This window comes from Ascidiella aspersa, chromosome 7, assembly GCF_963924565.1.
Source record: "Ascidiella aspersa chromosome 7, kaAscAspe10.2, whole genome shotgun sequence".
NCBI lineage: Eukaryota > Metazoa > Chordata > Ascidiacea > Phlebobranchia > Ascidiidae > Ascidiella > Ascidiella aspersa.
The window spans coordinates 12,609,637-12,628,830 of record NC_139453.1 but is presented as its reverse complement, the minus strand read 5'-3'; the positions used below and the strand labels follow the sequence as shown (position 1 = coordinate 12,628,830).

General features: G+C 36.1%; 1 protein-coding gene across 1 annotated transcript; it reads left to right on the top strand.

Moving 5' to 3' along the window:
* Positions 1-220: 220 nt before the first annotated feature.
* LOC146137884 (wings apart-like protein homolog) lies at positions 221-19,067 on the top strand. The gene is made up of 17 exons (XM_083393516.1): positions 221-1,216; positions 1,334-1,426; positions 2,883-2,951; positions 3,134-3,292; positions 3,906-4,033; positions 4,494-4,614; positions 4,987-5,134; positions 5,526-5,686; positions 7,183-7,294; positions 7,797-7,974; positions 8,706-8,866; positions 9,435-9,550; positions 12,850-12,993; positions 13,587-13,714; positions 15,812-16,005; positions 17,903-18,090; positions 18,937-19,067. Exons 1-17 carry the CDS (start codon positions 281-283, stop codon positions 19,012-19,014), a joined length of 3,114 nt encoding a protein of 1,037 aa, XP_083249642.1. The 5' UTR covers positions 221-280; the 3' UTR covers positions 19,015-19,067.
* Positions 19,068-19,194: the final 127 nt, after the last annotated feature.

Sequence of the window (19,194 nt, the reverse complement as noted above, 5' to 3'; positions counted from 1 at the left end):
TAGTCATATTTAATATTATCAAATCAAAAGTGATATTTTTTTATGTTTAATTTCACAAACATATTTTTGATAAACAATAGTTGTTTTGACTCCTCTTTTTGCTAAAATATGGACAGCATTTGTATACATAAACATTAATCTTGTCTCAAATGACAGCTCTAAATGATTTGAATTTTATCCATTGAAATTAATAATACAGTATTGTTTCAACAAGGTATAAACTACCTGTGATGATAAAACGTTATATATAATAAGCTTGCCAATAGGCCTTTAATGCAAAATGAAGGCATCAAATCCTCGCACTTACAGTCGCAAAAGAAAAGATGCGGCAGAAGCAAAGTTTGATGCTTTGTTTGCAACCAGTGATCCAACCTCTCAAGGAAATGACATAAAGAAGCGCAAAACCAAACCATCAGAAACCACTATCACCCTGACAAGTCCACCAAAAGTTTATCTCTCAAATGGTTCACCCACCAAGTCTCTAAAGCGTAGTTCTGAAGAAACCGCCGCTCAGAAATTTGATGCTGTGTTTGGCATGTCACCAAGCAAAAAGAACATTCGCAACGTGATTAGCAATTCACAAAAGTCTGAGACAAGTGACGAAGACAATACTGTTGAAATTACCAGAACAATGTATGCCAGCATCCGGGGAAACCAGGAATCCAAGTATGATGCCTTGTTTAAAAAAAACGAAAAATCCGCTTCGGATAAGTTTGACGCCTTGTTCGGTGATGAAGATGCAAATCAAACCCAAACCTTCAGTCCCCCTCAGCCCAAAGCACATCATGTTGATCTACCTTCTCAAAATCCTGATTTTGATAATTTGTTTGGTTTTGATGTTGAAACAACTCCTAAAGCTAAATCTTCGGTGCCATCCAAACCCCATCCATCTCTTCAACTTTTCCCTAAAAAGATAGTACTCAGCCCAGTTAGCCAACTTTCCCCTACCAAATCTCTGCCCTACATTAGGGCAACCTCAACAAAAACCTCGGATGGAAAAGTTGTTTTAAATATTCAGAGAGGTGGAAAAAAAACTTTGGAAACCGCACCAAATATGTCTTCCCAACTCCCCCCTAATAGAACAAACAATTTACCTGCCACAAACTGTACTAAAAAGGCATCCCCTTACAATGACCAGTTTAAATCAATAAAAGGAGTTGGAAACATGATTCAGGTGGATTTATCAAAAGCTGCATCAGCTAAAACGTGTGACAAGGTATATTTTTACATTTTGATAAATTATATCTTTCCAACTATTTTCATAGTTATACACTAACAGATGATCGTTAAAATTTTGTAATAAACTAACAAAACTATACTTTTTGTTCTTTAGGTTAAAACAGAACCGTCTTTTACAACGGAAAAAGTCAAAAAAAATTCCCTGCGAAAGTTTTCCAAAGCTGTTGTGAAGTCAACTGCTAAACAGGTCAGCTGCTTTAAATATTATTTATTCCCTATGTGTCTGTTATGCAACTAAAATTCTAAAGAACAAAGCTACTGAAAGGTAAAACCAGATCTGCAGCAACTTGGTTATTTGGATTGATTCAAATTGAAATGCTTAGTACAGGGGTCGGCAACGCCTGGCACGGGTGCCACAAGTGACATGCAAGAGGGTTGTTTACGGCACGCCAAATGATTTAACATGATTGTTGTTTACGACTAACCGTTCGTTGTACATTGCAATGCCCTAAAATTGGGTGATGTTTACTGCGTTGAAAAAAGCAGGGCATTCTACATTAAAAGTAAGCACTTGTGTTTTTGTGCAAATGAGTAACCAAGCAAGCTAAAAGCGAAATTGAGAGTAATTAGACTTTTAGGTATCGGCTGAAAAGCGTCAAAGTATGTTCCAAAATAGCGGGCACAGTATTGTGTTTGTTTTTTTAGCGCGGTTAGGGTTTCTTTACAGAATTTAACTTATAACATTAGGTTTAATGGCGTCTCCCAAGATATGTAAATTAGATGTCAGATCACAGCAGGGTTGCGGAGTACTAGAGTAAGACTGCCTAAAACTACCCTAGTCTAGAGTTAGAGGAGTGCATAAGCAGTACCAAATTTTGAAACTGATAAGGCAGCAAACTGTAAATTGTTAAGGTGGAATAGCATAATGCTTAGTTTCTTAAATCGGTGAAATACAGGTTGTCTGAGCCGGACTCGGGACCAGATAAAATTGCACGTTTAGCTTGAGTCGGACTCTGGTTGTTTTTAACCTACTCTGGAGCCCTGGTTAAATGTGCTAAACCAAACATATAACGCGAAGACGCCAATTGTTGATATTTTGAAATTATTCAATAAACTGGCATACTGCATACAAAAGGTTGGCAACCCCTGACTTAGTACCTATCCAGAATATTTTGGAAACCATCCTGTTTCTAGTTGTTGCACAAAATGTGTATATAACTGTTGAAAATACCATTTTATTTGAACTATTGAAATACCATTTTATTATAAGCTGGTCATTTTGCTGTGTTATGTATAGCTATTACTACTAACTGATAACAGTCAAAGGTTTATGTACTAGTTGCAAATTTATTTTTCAATTTTTTTATTATTTAAAATCTATTTATCGTGGTTGGTTTAAAGCGTTCATGCTTCGTACTTACCACATGTTTTGAAGATTTTGTGTTTTAAAATTTGATTAGCTATTAGTCTATCTTGTTTCTTCTAAATGATTTTTTTGGTTTGTTTTACTTTCTAAATCTTATGTAGGCACATTTCTTGAATTCACAAATTGGTAAAGGTAGTTTTATGTAAAAAAAAAATCTACTATTTTTGTCCAATTTTTTAGTTTTTTTTTTTCACTTTCTGTTATTTAAGTGCAGATAATATATAAAAAAAAAATTATTGGTGTGTTAAATGTTTTTTTTTTTATTTAAAATCAACAGAATTCAGCTTCCAAAGCATCGTACAACTCAAGGCCGTGGATGCCGGACTCAGAGGAGAGTATCAAAAAAGTAATATTTATTAACGATTATTTATAAATAATATTGAAATGTTTGTCTCAATCTGTACGAATGTTTAACAATAAAGCTGATAAACAAATACATTAAAAAATAGAAAGTTTTATTTTTTACAAACCAATTTATATTTCCAAACATTTTTATATGAATTTTTTATATATACTTATATTGTGCAGGCGTCACTTGAATGCGACTCCCAATCACTTTCACAGCCGTCAACAACCAGCCAGGACCCGATTGAGAAGGTTCCGTCACTAACACGCTCGGTAACCTGGCCAGAAAATATTGGGGAAAGCATTGTTACCTCAATTAAGTGCAACAAAAATGCAAAAGAGGTAAATCCATTGTACAATAAAGACAGTTTGATAAGAATCCTTAGTTTGATAGGACAACCTATTTTAATTATATGTCCACAAATTTAGGTTTATTTATTTAATTCATTCAATACTTTTTACTGATGTGGTTGAATATAATATTTATTTATATTATAACATGATAATCTACTAAACCCTTTTTTCTGTGTTGTAATATATTTTCTTAATTTGAAGATACTGTATCTAAAAATATTTTAGACATTTTTTTACACTTGTTATACAGCTATCAAGAATCGTTAACTTAAATCAGTCAAGGCAAATTATGCCAAATTATGTTTTTTTTGTGCTAGTCAGGGAAAGCTAAAACAAACAGAAGATGTTACAATTACAAACCCTCCGGTTTCATATTTATAATCTCTCTCTGCTTGCATAAAAATCCTAGGTAGGATATTGAATATAGTAAATCCTCACAAAGGCAGCTGTTGTAATATTTTATTCCAAGTAATAAGTGTGCCGTTACTGTTGGGTAAAACAGTTTCAGAAAGGACTGGGTCACAAATGTACAAATATGCCTAATGCCCTAACAGATGGTTCATTTGTTTAGGATTATTTTAAACTAATTTATTTGATGCAGTACTATACTGTGGTGAAGCATGTCAAGAATTACCAGAATTGCCTTGATGAAGGTGAAGCCCAAGAATTTGAGGATGAAGTTGATTACATCCTTGATGGCTTGCAAACCACACAACCCACTTCCATAAGGTACGTCACTTAACTATTAGCTTCAATTTGTATATTTTCAAACTCAGATAGAAGGTGTCATCGATTTCCAACATTCCTCGAAATTATTACAGTTTAGCTTCACACAAAATTTGTTCCCAAAAAAATTCAATTTTTGACTACCCAACTCACAATAATTTTGAAAATTGTTTGTTGGTATATGTAGTAGTTATTGCCATGGCACTAGATGACCATTTGTTGGCATAAAAGGCCAGTTGGGTTCTTCAGGTCCTGGTTTTCCTTTTTTGTATACTATCGCTTAAAAAAATACAGTGCAACTATGCATTACTAAAGTTACAAAGGACAAGTTTAAAATATGCAGAAATTCACCAAAGTCTTACCAGACTTCTTTGGATAAATATCTCCTTGGTAAAACCTATACATAAAAAAATATAAAATATAAAAACTTTTTATGAATCATTGCATCATTTTTTTCTCCCAGATGCCTTTCCACCACAAACCTTGCCAACAAATGTCAACAACACAACTTCCGTTTGTACCTGAGGGCGCACAACATCGTCCCTAAAGTCTTCAAACATCTGCACGACTCTGTTGAAAACAAAGTAAACCTTGATCTTTCCTGATTTTTTCTTGATTTGACTATCTTAGAATCATAAATTAACCCGGTTTTTTTTTAAGCCTGGCAGTGTTGGTCATTTGACCATTTTTTTAATTGGTCAAGAGTTCACTAATCTTAATTTAAATAATCATAATCAACAACAATTTTTTTTTATGAATCAATAACAACTTTTAATTATTTTATATAATTCGGCTACTAACATTTACCATCCGCTAATAATTCGTGTGCTCCATTTTGTTTCAGGTTTTCAGTTTGTGACAGTTTGCAACACGTTTTCTAACTGGTTAAAATTCACATACTTTTGAAAGCCACGAGTTTTCGCAATTCATTTATATATGTTTTAACCCATGTTAAGTCCCTCTCTCTGGCCACTGCCTGTCTGCTGTTTATGCTGAGTCGCGACAGACAAATGGAAATCGACAAGACGACGCTGCAACTCCTTCTTCGATTGCTCGATCCTTTAGAACGAGAGTCCACCAATTCGAACGGTGTCCAACAAGCAGGTGATTTGTTGTCATTTAACAGAGTATTTTTCCTTACCTCATTTTTTAGCATTACTCTGGTTGGAACTTCTTAAAAAGTTAAAATCTTAAATTGCTTTATCGTGTGCATTTACAAACATTTCAGCAGTTGGTTTATTGTAAAGTGTTGGTGGGTAGTCATTTAGTTTCTCTTGCTAGAGCCAACAGGTTGCTTTGTACAGTTTTAAAACATCTTTAAAGATTCTGAATAACTAGCTTTCGTTTAATTTACAGCGTCAAAACATACGCTTAGGTTGGCAAAAAAATGTTTTAGGAAATCCTTTTTAATAAATTGAGAAATTTAGCTAGCACTGTCTTTGAATGCCTCCGTTGGCGTGTAGAAATATAAAGGAACATTTTCCATCCCACCCAGAAACCACCAAAGCAAAACCAGCAAAGTACAAGATCTTTAAGACGAAGGCGAAAGGTGACAGCGAACAGGAGGACACCAAGAACTTTGCGGTTGTCGAAAACAAAGTCAAAGAACTCATTGAAGCCTGCGGAGATGCATTGTTAACCATAGATGATGTTTCGGTATGTTGATTCATATTTACAATGCAGGGTATGCTTGTCAATGCGAGTGCAATTTCCTCGGTGCGAGTGCTGATTGACACCCACTCGCCAGTCTAGCAAAAACGATACCTTCTTGCGCAACTACAACAAGAAATTGACCAAACACATCGCACGTGGTATTAAGTCGTATGCATTTAATATTGCGATGAACAATCGAAACGTTCTCGTGAACTAGGAAATAGTTACAGTTATTTCAATAAATTATAATGGTTTTTAAAGTGGATATAATATAAACCTACCCACAGTGTGCCAAGTTGTCCATCTCGGTCAATATGGCTTGCTTATTGTTGGCAAGACCTCCCTCTTGAACTTTCCGTTTTTATCCCTTTTTATATTCAAAGTTAGAGTATAATTTGCTTTCCACATGGAGTTATAGCTGGGTCAATTCTTATTTTTGGAGTAAATTAGTTAACGACTTTTTAATAACGATTTTAAAGTTGTACATTTAGAGTGTTAGTGGTATTACGACAGCACTATAATTTGAACTGCGACAGAAAAAGTGAATCTTTATTACTATGTCCAGGACGTTTGTAATGACTATAAATCTATGAGTCGGTTCCAATGATTAGTCTTTTTTTTTGTTTATTTAGTCGACTTGTTTACTTGTGGTTGTGTGTATTTCCGATAAAATCGTTAGTAAGTGTTAAACACAGAACTACATTCCTTTTGTCCATTCATGCGTGTAAATGAACAAGTTGGTTTGCCGTTGAGGAACAATGTATACGCACCGAAATATTAAGGCGGGTTAAATCATTTAAAAATCAATTTGGTTGAACAGAAATTCGCAGACGCCGAGCCGGCATTTTGGCCAGTGTTATTCCACGCGAGTGCCGAGTGAGATTTTAATTCAAAGAAAATCATTCAGTTGTTGGTTCTTTCTGATGTTTTGTTGTGATAACCAATAATCGAAAAAAAGTTCAAACGCCCTGTATGATAACCAATGATATTACTACAAAAATAAATTAACTATTAAGCCAAATAAAAATCGTACAATTGCTTTTAAAAGCATAAAAATAAAGCTTTTTTTTCATTTTGAATTTTGAACACATTATATATTTTTATAGACAAAAAACTCAACATTCATTTGCCATCAGAGCCGTTCTAATACTACATCCCTACAGCCTTGTTTGTAATGTTTATATTCCATTATGGGAACGAGAGAGTTAAAATCTAAAAATCCTGCTGTAGAGTGACATGCACCGACTACATGCGGTTAGTGACTATTACACAGACAGAGCACAGAGGGACACAACATCATGCAATACTCAAGCTTCATAAAAACACAACTATATTAAAATGGTCTATATCAGTGGGTCTCAAACTTTTCACTTGGCAAGCTTTTGTTTCCTTGACGTCAGTTTTTTGAAACCGGATAAATTCTTAAATCACCCTTCAATATTCTTTAACATATAGTCGCCACTCATACAAAACTATTAACTGTATACATATTTTTCCAGATGAAACGCCTAGCCAGTGAGGCTCTCCTTCGATTCACAGCCAGAAGAACGACCGAATGGTTCCGAGAAGAGGTCCGACTAAAAGGCGGCCTCGACCACATCATTTCCTTGGGTAAGCATCGCCGCGATATTTGCCCTTTTTTCGTGACTTTGTTAACGTAGTATTGACTAGTGTTTTGTAAAAAAAAAAAAAAAAAAACTTAGTAATTGGCAATGCTTCGACCAAATATGATATTCTAACTAATTGTTGTAACTTGGTCACAACACATCTAAAATGACCTTTTTGTTTTTTAATCTTCTTAAACTCTCCTTTTTTATTGTTTAATTTTTCGGCCTGTTAGAAACTTAACCTACTATAGTTCTTCTGCCACCGGACGGCTTAATTTTGTTCTTAACTTCTTAGAACGGATATTGCATTAGCCGACGACTACCGAAGTACCAATCGTGAAGTCATTTTTTCCCACATGTTTTTCGCAATGATTTTTTCAAATACTAAAAAAAAAAAATTAGGCAATGTGTTTTCAAGCTTTTTTTCGAAAAACCATGCAGTGGAATTTTCTTGTTAATAATATAACTGGTGATATAAAACTTGTTTTTTTCGTTTCGTCGCACAGTGCAAGGCAAGGTAGATCTCCTTGTGCCTTCCACCAACGTTACGGAGGATTATCGACGGACGCTCGGCTTACTTGAACGCATTCTCAAGGTGCTGGAGAACGCCATCGTCAACTCGCCGCGCAACGCAATGTACCTCGTCACCCACCAGAGGGCGCTCCTGCTCAAGAAGCTCGCCACGTGCGTGTTTTACTGATGAACATTAGTTCAAAAGCCGTAGCCGTTTTTAGCACTGAGTTCAAATGCTGGGTGACCACAGTAACATAGCATTAGCTCCCACCAGATACTTAATTTATGCCTCCACTACCGGAGCCACCAAATATATATCCAATGGCTCTGACTCCGGAGCCACCAAACACTTCACGAATAGCACCAGCTCCATAGCCACCAAAAGGTATATCCAATGACTTCAGGTTTAGCTCAACTGCGGAAATTTTTTTTACATGTTGAACACAGGCTCGTAAATTAAGTTGCGTTTACCACACTAAACTGGTTAGTAGTTTTTCTTTGAACAATTAGTAATTCTTTCGAGCTAGGGCAGGTAAAAAATCTTCTGGCTCCAGCTCCATTTCCACAAAAATTATAAAAATGTCTCCAGCTCGGGCTCCGACTCCACAAACAAAATAATAAATGACTCCGACTCAAGCAGAATGCCTCGCTTGGGAGCTTCAGTTCTGTGTTCATTCTCTTAATTCAGCAACTGTAAAATCTTTAAACCGCTGTGCACATGTTGAAAACACGGTTTAACAAAAAAAATGTTATGAAAACTATTAGGATTACAACTACATTATATTGCTACCAAACCAAACTCGGTATAAGTTACGTTGCTTTCTCAGGGCTTATGTTCCATTTTAATTTACGCAAGTCGTTTTGTCTAATCACTTTTACAAACATCATGTGTTTTTATTCAGGCTTCTTCAGATGTCGCAGAACTGGCTACGTCATCACCCCGGTACCACGTCACAGGCCCCCGACGCCGGGGAAACCCCTCCAATTGACCGGACGTACCTGGCGTTACGCAACTGCGTGGTGCAAGTGGTCAAACTGATCGTCAACATAAGCAACGACAGCGGTACGTCATAGACCGTTCTTTTCCTAATTTATAAAATTAAGGACCAAAAAATTTAATTGGGATAATTGGTTCGCCAAAGCTTCGCTTATATATTTATACGCTTAGTGTTTGAGTCGCCACGAAAAAACCTCAAGAAACGCTGCCCTATGCAATAAAGTCTACTTTATCGTTGTACAATGACTTGTAAATGCCTTTCATTTTTGTGTATTTGTGTTTTTTGTAGGTAAATGGCTCCATTTTTGTGTATATATGTTTTTTGTAGGTAAATGCCTTTCATTTTTGTGTATTTATGTTGTTTGTAGGTAAATGGCTCCATTTTTGTGTATTTATGTTTTTTGTAGGTAAATGGCTCCATTTTTGTGTATTTATAGGCCCTACAAGAAAGTGGCATTTTTTTGTATATATTATACCATTTCGAAAACTATTCATTTTTTCGTCATTTGTTTGTATAAAATTCCAGTTAAAATAAGGACATCCATAATGTAAGCCATTTATATAAATTTCATAAAATAAAACTCCAGTTAAAATAAGGAAACCCGAGTTTTTTTATGCTGCTGTTTTGCCACAGAATGGGTGAGCACGAAAGTGGGTGACCAGGAAACCTTGTTGCCCTCTATCGTGCATTGTGTGATCACCACTCCTGCCTACCTTGAAGAAAGTCACCAGTACGAGCTCATACTGTTGGTAGGTGGACTGGTCTTTTACTAGGGATGTTCAAAGTAGAATCCCAAGTGATTCTAGAATAATAGGTTTCGAATCTGGAATAACGAATCCAGAATAGCGAATCCTGGTATATTTTTATTAAATTATTTAACCTCGATTTTGTTTGGGGAAGGGATTAATCTTAATCTACCCTCCAGGGCCCACAATCACAGCAATAAATCGCCCAAACAATTTGCTAACATGTGTAAATTATAATAAAAAAAATCTCCCATATGTTTAACATTCGTAACAACTGTCATTTGAAGCAGTTGTGTAACCTGCAATATGTCTACTGTCCAGGTTGTTGCCAAAACTTATAATTTTGCCAATAGTGAGTACAATGCAACACTGCACACAGAACTCTTTAGCAATTCGGTCCTGTTTTTTAAAGCATTGTTGGGTCTTGGTGTTTCTTTTTTTACTAACATCTATTATGCAGTCAAATAATGTACTGCAAAGAATACAAAGTTACTATTGACATAACGAATAATTGACCATTACGCTGTGCATAACTACATAACCTCGCTGAATCAGACTTGGGCAACTAGATTTATTTTAGCTTTTTAAAATTAGATTAGAATTAAAATTAGAGCATTCTAGTTTTTCTAAATTAGATTAGAATTAGAATTAGATTGTTAAAAGTTTTTTTTCAAATTAGGTTAGAATTAGAATTACCGAATTCCTAAAAAACAAATTTCAACTAGAATTTGAACTAGAATCACATACAACCAATTTAATTTAATCGCAAAGTATTCTTATAAGAATGTGAATGGTAAATATGTGTGTGCTAATTTTTAAGCCTTTTTATGCTTTTTAGACTGTAAAAATTACATACAAGTCGTTCCAATCAAAGAGTTTTAATTGAAATTCTGTGTTTTAACTGAGTCACTAAAAATGCCGTTGGACAAAGTACCAATTTTGGAAAAATCCGAATTAGATTAGAACTAGAGCACACAGGCAATTCATAAATTAGATTAGAATTAGCCGCATTTTGCTCTAATTTAATGAATTAGAAAACTAGAATTATCTAGTTGTCCAAGTCTGCGCTGAATATTGGCCTAAAGCTGACCTTAAGTAACCTTATAGCGCATTTTGTGGACGGCCAGCATGTTTTATAATGTAATGCTACTTTGCAACTTAACGCATTTAGGGAAATTGTGAACTCCGCACCTGACATTACACGTTAGTCGCACACTCAATAACGCTTGATTGACACTTAATTAATAGACGAACGTTATCGCGAGACGCGGTAATTGATCGCCCGAAAAAACGCACTACCAGTTACATTTAAAGCACGCACTGTAAATTGGTCGCCTCAGCGACAGGCCAACTAACCTCACGCGTTTGTGCAATTAGGCGCAACAATCGGCGGTAAAACATTAAATTATATCGGTTCCAATTACCCGAAATAAACGGCAGAATTGGATTCGATATTCTACTTTGAACATCCCTATCTTTTACACACTGCTTTCTCCTTCGCAATAATTTTTTGCCAAGTCGCCATATAGTTTTCCTTATTTGTGCGGTTTGAAGCAATTCTTTAACTAACTTTAATTGCATAAATGCCAAAAAAATCTTGCTTATTTCACCGCCTGTTTGAGTAGGTTAGGCCTCTTTTGGCAGAGTCGGCACAAACAACGCTCTAGCTGGAAATTGAAATTCATGCCAACCTCGAATTACACAACGCAGTGTGTGTATTCTTGCGCTGCTTCTTGATTACCACTGCAAGTGCATAACTCACTGTAAATTTTGCATAATGTGTTGGACAAAGCCATTTCTAGTGTATGTTTCTTAACCGCTCGAGGGAAATTTAGAGAAAACTTTATTGATACGTCACTGTAAAAGATTAATCCTTAAAATTTAGCAAACTTTTAGGTGACTTTGGCCACCCCGCGGAGAATGTGTTAACTGTGGTGCCTGCACTAGGAACATGCTAAACGAATTATTTGTACTAAAATGGTACCATACTATAACAGTTTCAGATGGACTTGTAACCCTGTATACTATACTGCTTATAAGTGTTGTTTATTGAGAATTTAAAGTTGTCTGAGTAAAAAATTGTGCCTTCAAAATTTTGGTTACCGGCCCGTGAAAGGATTTTTGTATTTTTACCGGTCCGCAAGAGATTAAGAATCACTGTTTTGCACCATTGGCTGCTTTTAAAGCTTTTTCTGTTACCACGTACTGTGACCGGCGGCGACACGTAGAATTGAACATTTGTAATTTATAGCTGCGTGGGCAAACACGCTACCGTTTCTGGTAACACCGGAAATATTGCAATGCTCATCTATTATTGTGTCAAATTGTTAAATTGCCACGACGATAGTTTCGGTGTAAAACGGGAACGGTTTGTTAGTTCGAAATACAACTTGCTATCACACATCGAGCCAGATTGTGTTAAAACGATTTCGCAAAACCTGGCTGTTTAGCGTTTATCAAAAATTATTGTCTTAGTTTTACCTGTCATTTAAGTGGGACTATTTTCATAAAACCTATTTTGTCATTGCGTGCAGCTTCCTAAATAAAGTATATTTCTTGAAAGTAGGTTACAACTTTGGTGTTGCCACTTTCATTCGTATAAACCCTTAAACGTCTAAACTCGGCTTCCTCATCCTGGGTCAACGAGCGGAGGTTTTCCCTAGACAGCTATGTCGTCATATTGCAAAACCTAATCCATGATAATACTTATTTACAGTTAAACACAATTATTTAGATTTTTACGTTATGAATAAAGGCGAAAGCTAACAAAATAAAACTTATTGTAATTTAATTTGTTTGAAGTGACTGCATTTATTTTTTTTGCCTTTCTAATTTTATGGATGAGCGACTAACCGTTTCTATTACGTCACAATGCTCAAAATAAGGCGTGATCAGTCGTCACAATGCTCAAAATAAGGCCATGATGTCTGCTTCGTTAAAAGAGATTTATTTAACATTAAAAGTTACAAGGTGAAGACTGAACACATGTGTTTTTGTATACGCAATACCCCACTCCGACGACGTAAAAAAAAGTAAAAAAATGGCTGGCTCATTATTGTGTGCGTGACAATAACGGTAACAACCTTTATTAAGCAAAAGCCGTTCTACTAACAACGTAAAACCAAAAAAAGGTCGAGTTTTAACAAAGACGTTTCGATACGCATTTGCATCATCGTCAGTTAATGGCGTCTTTATCGAGATAATGTCTATTTACTCGACCTTTTCGCCATAGACATTCATAATTTATCTACATAACAGACCCGTTCATATAGTGCACCGAAAAACAACAACTTGTTTTGCAGAGCCTCAGTCTGCTGGTGAACCTTGTTGAAAGCAGCGCCAAGAATCGCATGACTATCATGAAAATGACCGTCCCCAACTCGCTAACTTGCTCTGGAGGAGGCGACGCCCCGGAGTCTATTTCGGTCGTACAAGCCTTCGTCAAGGTGGGCAAGATGTTTTTTAATTAGATTATATTTTTTCTATTAAATATTACCTTGGTAAACCGTTTATATGTCGTTGTCGTTGTTCAATATACGTATTTAAAAAAAAAATTTCTTTTTGTTCTGGCAACTTTCTTTAAGCGTTTAAGGGTTAAATAATAATTTCATACAATTCAGAAAATCTCAAAATATTTTGCTATCAAGTTAAAATACGAAGCCAACTACAAAAATTCAAACAGTTGTTTTTAAACTTTTTTAGTTTGTGGGACACTTAAAAATTGCAAAAAACTTGCGGCACCCATCTAAAAAAACAACAATATTATAATCTGGCAATCACCCTTAATACATGCACTAAAAGCAATTTCAATATAATTTAATATTAACAGTTTTTGGACAGTGTGCCTTTAAGTTTCAAAAAAGTTTCACGGCACACTTGGGAAATCGTTCGGACACCCTAGTGTTCCGCGGCATGCAGTTTCAGAATCACTGCTCTAACACATTATGTATTTCTGGTCACTTATATTTTATTTTGACATGTTTCTTTGGTTTCTGTCACTTTGAAACTATTTATATTTTACCGTAAATACTTCTTGCAGCTTTTTTGCGACCGTGAGTCCGCGGCAAGCGAGAATGAAATTCTGGGCGAAGAGGGAGTAAAAAAGGCTGTTGAGGCGAAGAAGATAAGCGCGGGGAGTAAAGATTCGGATGGGGAATCGCTCTCGGGGTTAGTGCAACCAATTTCAAACAATATTTTACATTTTTTGAGAAATGTGGAGGTTTTCGACCCTGTTCATAAGGCTCTTGCATTAGTCATATTAAAACTGTACTGTTATCTATGAATAATTAAATGTTGAAAAGGCGCTCTATTGATATTATATTGGCAGATTGACCACACTGGCAATATGCTTTAGTTTCCAAAAAAAGCTATTTGTGGCTTGGTTGAAATTTTCTAACAACACGTAATCGCGATGTTTTATGGCGTTCCAATATTTCGCACGCGAAAACGTTTAGCCCCGAATCAGATCCCTCGAAATTATTCCGTATAGCAGTGCTTGTCAATATTCTTTCGCGGCAACCCAAATAGTAAGCGTTACTATAACAGCGCATCTTCGGCGTCACAATTCTTTTCACTAAAGCTTCGATAAACGAACAGAGCCTAAGACATTAGTTCTCAACCGGGGTGTCCCTAGTGTAACATTTCTAATTCATAAAGGTGACGATAGGTGGTTTTGCCTATTTGTTAAGCTTCTTGATACATATCTTTGTGTACGATTAAAGACCATTATATCCAATGACATTTTCCTACACGTTTTAAGTAGTATAAATTTTAACCATTTTTAGTGACATTTCATTAAAATACTCCACGAAAATTACAGTCGGGCTGCTAAGAATCTATTTATTATTTTTTGAGGGGTGCCGTTAGCCATACAAAGTTGATAATCACTGCATTAGCGCATATACGCCCCAGTTTAATTAATAGAAATCATGTCTTCGTCGTATTGCTTGAATCGCAATTCTCAAATAGTAGAAAAATCTTGCTGAACCAATCGCAAAAATTCTAACCATGTGATTTACTGCAGTCACAGACTCAGCTAAATTAAATGGCGACCTAATGTATTTCAAATCGTGTTATTCCTATTTTTTCCATGAGCCCGAATACCCGATAGCTTGTCAGTGTTATTATATAATTTCTTGGAGCATCATGGTTGGAGGTTACAGTTAGACGAAGTAACAATATCATAGCCCATATAGAACTAGGTAGCATTTTGAGCGTTTGAAATATCTCTTTTATTTTCAACATTATATAATTTCTTCAACTGTGCGAACTAAGTTTCAATTGTACTAAAATAGCTTTTAAAGCTGGCCCGCTTTCTCTTAACTCCCTTGACAAAGTCGCTATAACTCAGCCGATTGGTAAGAATTTACGCTTGTTACTCTAGCGGAGTGTTTTTCTCAGCCTTTTATGGTTAGCGGCACCACTCAGAAATAATAAATAGATTGCGGCACCCCTAAAATATTTTTTGGTAGGCAATAGCCATAATTCACTAGAATGTCACTATAAACAGAACTGGAACAACAAACACCAACTCTACGCAATGGAGGAAAGTATAACTGGATTTACTCCACTCTAACCTCACACAAAAGTTGTAACAGTTTAGTAAAAATCAGTTTCTTAAAGATTCTCAAATATCTCTCGGCACCTTTAAGCAGTAGAAGTGGCACCCCAGGGCAGACTTGGACTAGATTAATTTCAGCTTTTTAAAATTAGATTAGAACTAAAATTAGAACATTTCAGTTTTTCCAAATTAGAATTAGAATTAGAATTAGGTTATTTTGAGTTTTCTCAAATTAGATTAGAAATAGAATCACCGAATTGTCAAAAAAACGAATTTGAACTAGAATTCGACCTAGAATTACATTTAATTATTCGCAATCAATTTTATTGAAATCGCAAATTATTCTAATAAGAATGTGAATGGTGAATGAGTGTGTGCTAAGTTTTATGCCTTTTAGCATATCATATGCTTTTTAGACGGTAAAAATCACCTACAGATCGCTCCATTCAAAGAGTTTTATTTCAAATTCTTTGTTTTGACTGAGAGACTAAAAATACCGTTCAACAAAGCAGCATTTGTGGTAAAATCTAATTTAGATTAAAATTAGAATTCGAGCGCACAAGCAATTCACAAATTAGATTAGAATTATTATTAGCCACATTTTGCTCTAATTTATTGAAAAGTCTGCCCCAGAGTGCCGCGGCACCCCGGTTTAGATCCACTGCTGGGACAGCGAAAAGTGAAACGTAACGCGTGCTTTCCAGGTCACAACGCGGCGAATTCCAGACGGAGACTCGCGATGGTCGCTGGATCGAGTCGGACGAGGGAATGGAGTGGGTTCCCAACGAGGACGCTGACAATGACGACTCGCTGGCCGGCAGCCAAGAGTCGATCCGTTCCGCCAGCAGAAACCCCGAGTCGGCCCTGACCGCTGAAGAAAAGAGCGAGATGAAGCAAAGTAAGGGAAAGGCTGTGTGGTGTTGTGTGCGTGCGCTTTGAATGATGTCTGTGTGGGTGTGTGTGCGCGTGCACGTTTATTGGAATTTCATAAGTACAGAATAATAAATATCTACATAACAAAAGAGAAAGTTTGTGAGATGTGTGTGTGTGGCAACATGTTCGCCCAGTCATTTTACAATATATTTGTGTTGCATCACAATCGAAGTGTTACGTCACTCTCAATGCGATTTACAACATGTTACAATGTGATTTTATCACTTACCAAAATTGTGTTTAAGCATGTATCCTAGACCCCAGCGTTAGTTAATTTCATATAGGTATATCTAGAAGTTTTTGTGGACCCCCGATTGAGAACCACTGTTATAAACTATGCTAACAAACGTCTGCAACGTTCCAAGTAAAGACTTAAGTTTAACAATGCCAAATTTAGGCAGAGTTCGCAAAATATCGCGTTTGTTGTCGCAGTAAGTAAAAGATAGTCTAAGTTTAATTTACCTGCCTGGAAATAAAAAAATAAAAATTAGGCAGAGTTCGCAAACTATCGCGTTTGTTGTCGCAGTAAGTAAAATATAGTCCAAGTTTAATTTAACTGCCGGGAAATAAAAAAATAAAACTAAGTACATTTCCTGCATAAAGTAAAATTTTAATGTTTCCAACTAAGACTATTATGTTTAGGAACTTATTGATGCCGGTTACCCCGTAAAATTTAGGTAGAGTTCGCAAATTTACGAAGAATTGAATTTTTATTTTTAAGCCGTTTGTTAGCGATAGTGATTGAGGCCAAAGCCTAATGACTTCTTACAATGTGTTTACCCACGCAATACTTAGCAGAGTTATATTGCGTTTATTGCGAAATATTGCGTTTATTGCAGTAGTTAACGGTAAGCATTTGTGTTTTCAATGAGGATTTTTCTCACGTTTGACGCAGTTTAGCACCGGGATTACGTATTTGCTAAAACATGACGCTATCAAGCAAGTCTAAGCAATTGCTGCTGCAACCAAAAGTTTTACGTTTGGGAGTTATTCTCAATTGACAAACTTCACGGGTTTTCGTTACTTAAAAGATGTATTGCATGCTTAGCCAAGTGTTGTGCGCTATAGTTAACCGACTTCACATCACATGATTTGAAATTTCTATTTAGTGACACTCAGTTCAAACGTTTAGGCATAAGCAAATTTGTTATGACAAAATGTTTGCATTATTTATGTGCTTTACGAAGATTTTACGAATAACCAGTAAATATTCTATTTAACCTGGGCAACGCCGGGTATTTCGTCTAGTAGTTAATATTTGCTGTCCGGAGAGTAAGATAGCTGTATTGTAGGATACATTAAGTTAGTTGGTTTTTTGATTTGTTTGGATCAGGGGTGTCCAACTCAAACATGCCGGCGTGCCAATTTTTATCTTATAACTTTTTATGTGCCAAAGTTTAGGAACTATTTTTTTTCTAATATTAAAAGCGCTTTTATACAAAAAATAAAAACAGTATAGTGTTATAATATCAGAAGTAATTGTTTGTTGTCGTAATTGCTGGAATTTCATTGTAATGTGAACATACAATGACAATTGGCTGTAGAACGAATTTAGCTTTTTTGACCCTTGGTTGTATTTTGTAGGGGCTTGCGTGCCATTTTTTATTAGGTCGCGTGCCACATTTGGCACGCGTGCGTTGTGTTGGACACTCCTGGTATGGATTATTATATAGTTAAATTGTGAGCTCTGATGGCTTGCTCGAGTAAAAAGTCTTTCGTCTGCTTGTTTTATGGCTTATTTGTGTGGTTGATTGACTTATCACTTGTTTAGTTTGTCTATATAAGTTGGTGACTGCCCAAAAAAAAAATAATCAATCTTTATGTCGAAATAACAAACTATAATCGCAACTCTCGCTTTTCAGCACTGAGCAAAGCTAATGAGCACATGGAGCACTCGATAGTTGCCGCGTACGCCGCCCTAGTGTTGGGCTGCCTGGTGCGCGGTAACCGTAGCAACGTCGCGGTCATACGTCAGCATTTACGCGGTGACGCCGACCTACAACCGATGATCGGCATGCTTAAGAAGTTCCTTACTTTCATGAAAATAACGGTGAGCTGTGAATATCTTAATAGTTTTGTTATTCACAGAGCTGCTCAAAATTTTCCAACAAATATGACGTCACTAAAGGCCCACTGAAAATATGAGTTTATATTTGTAGTAACTAGTAAGGTATATTTTACTTTTGGTAATGTGTTATTTACTAGGCAGGCACATGGTAAAAGTTGTTTAGTTAACTGTCAGAGTCCTAAATCGCACGCATAAAACGAAATATACAGTAGTTTGCAGGAAGTTTATCGTTGTTTTCTTGGGGCTAAGTACCCCACGTTTTTTGTTGTTGTTGTTTTTTTGCTCGGAGCACCCTAAGTATCCCGAACTCGGAGTCCATGACAGTAACGAATTCCAAAACAAAGCACTTAAAAACAAGGTCGCGAAAATAATACAAATTAACGTGGCGAAATGTAGCTTAATAATGAAAGTCAAAGCCCAAAAGGTGGAGTAAATCGAACTCGTCTTGATAAAAACGTTTCGTTACGCACTTGTACCATCCTCAGTTAGACTTGTAAAATGAGGTGGAACGCAATTTGTTTGACATAATTAACGTGGCAATTATTTTAGAACATTTGCGTCTCTTCATTAATTGTTGAACCCATTGATAACAGTAAATAGTTTTTTTTATTTCACAAAAAAACTCCATGATTACAAACGCCTTGACCTGTACACTAAGATAATTGTTCGAAATACATTTGGTACAGCAAAGTGAGGACGTTGGGATGGCGCCTTTTAGTTCCAGTCAGTTGATTTGAGACTAAGGCAAAAAATCATAATTTATTATGATACAGATACAGGTGTATGTTTTACCTTTTAATAATAGCTAACGTCGGAAATTTAATTCAGGCGGGAATGTCGCCAAAAGGAGAAAAGACTCTCACGCAGATCATCGAAGATTTGGAAGAGGAAAATATCGCCAGTTGATGCGTGTGCATTGAAACGATTTCGAACTGAAAAGCTGTCTGTGTTTGTAATGGTGAAAAAAATCCTGGATTGGATTATATGGGACAGCTAGAGACGCCGGAATTATCGGCACAAAGCAAAGTTTTGTTCGCCTGTCGTAATTTAAACATTTTCCACGACTGCTGTCCCAACCCAACATTT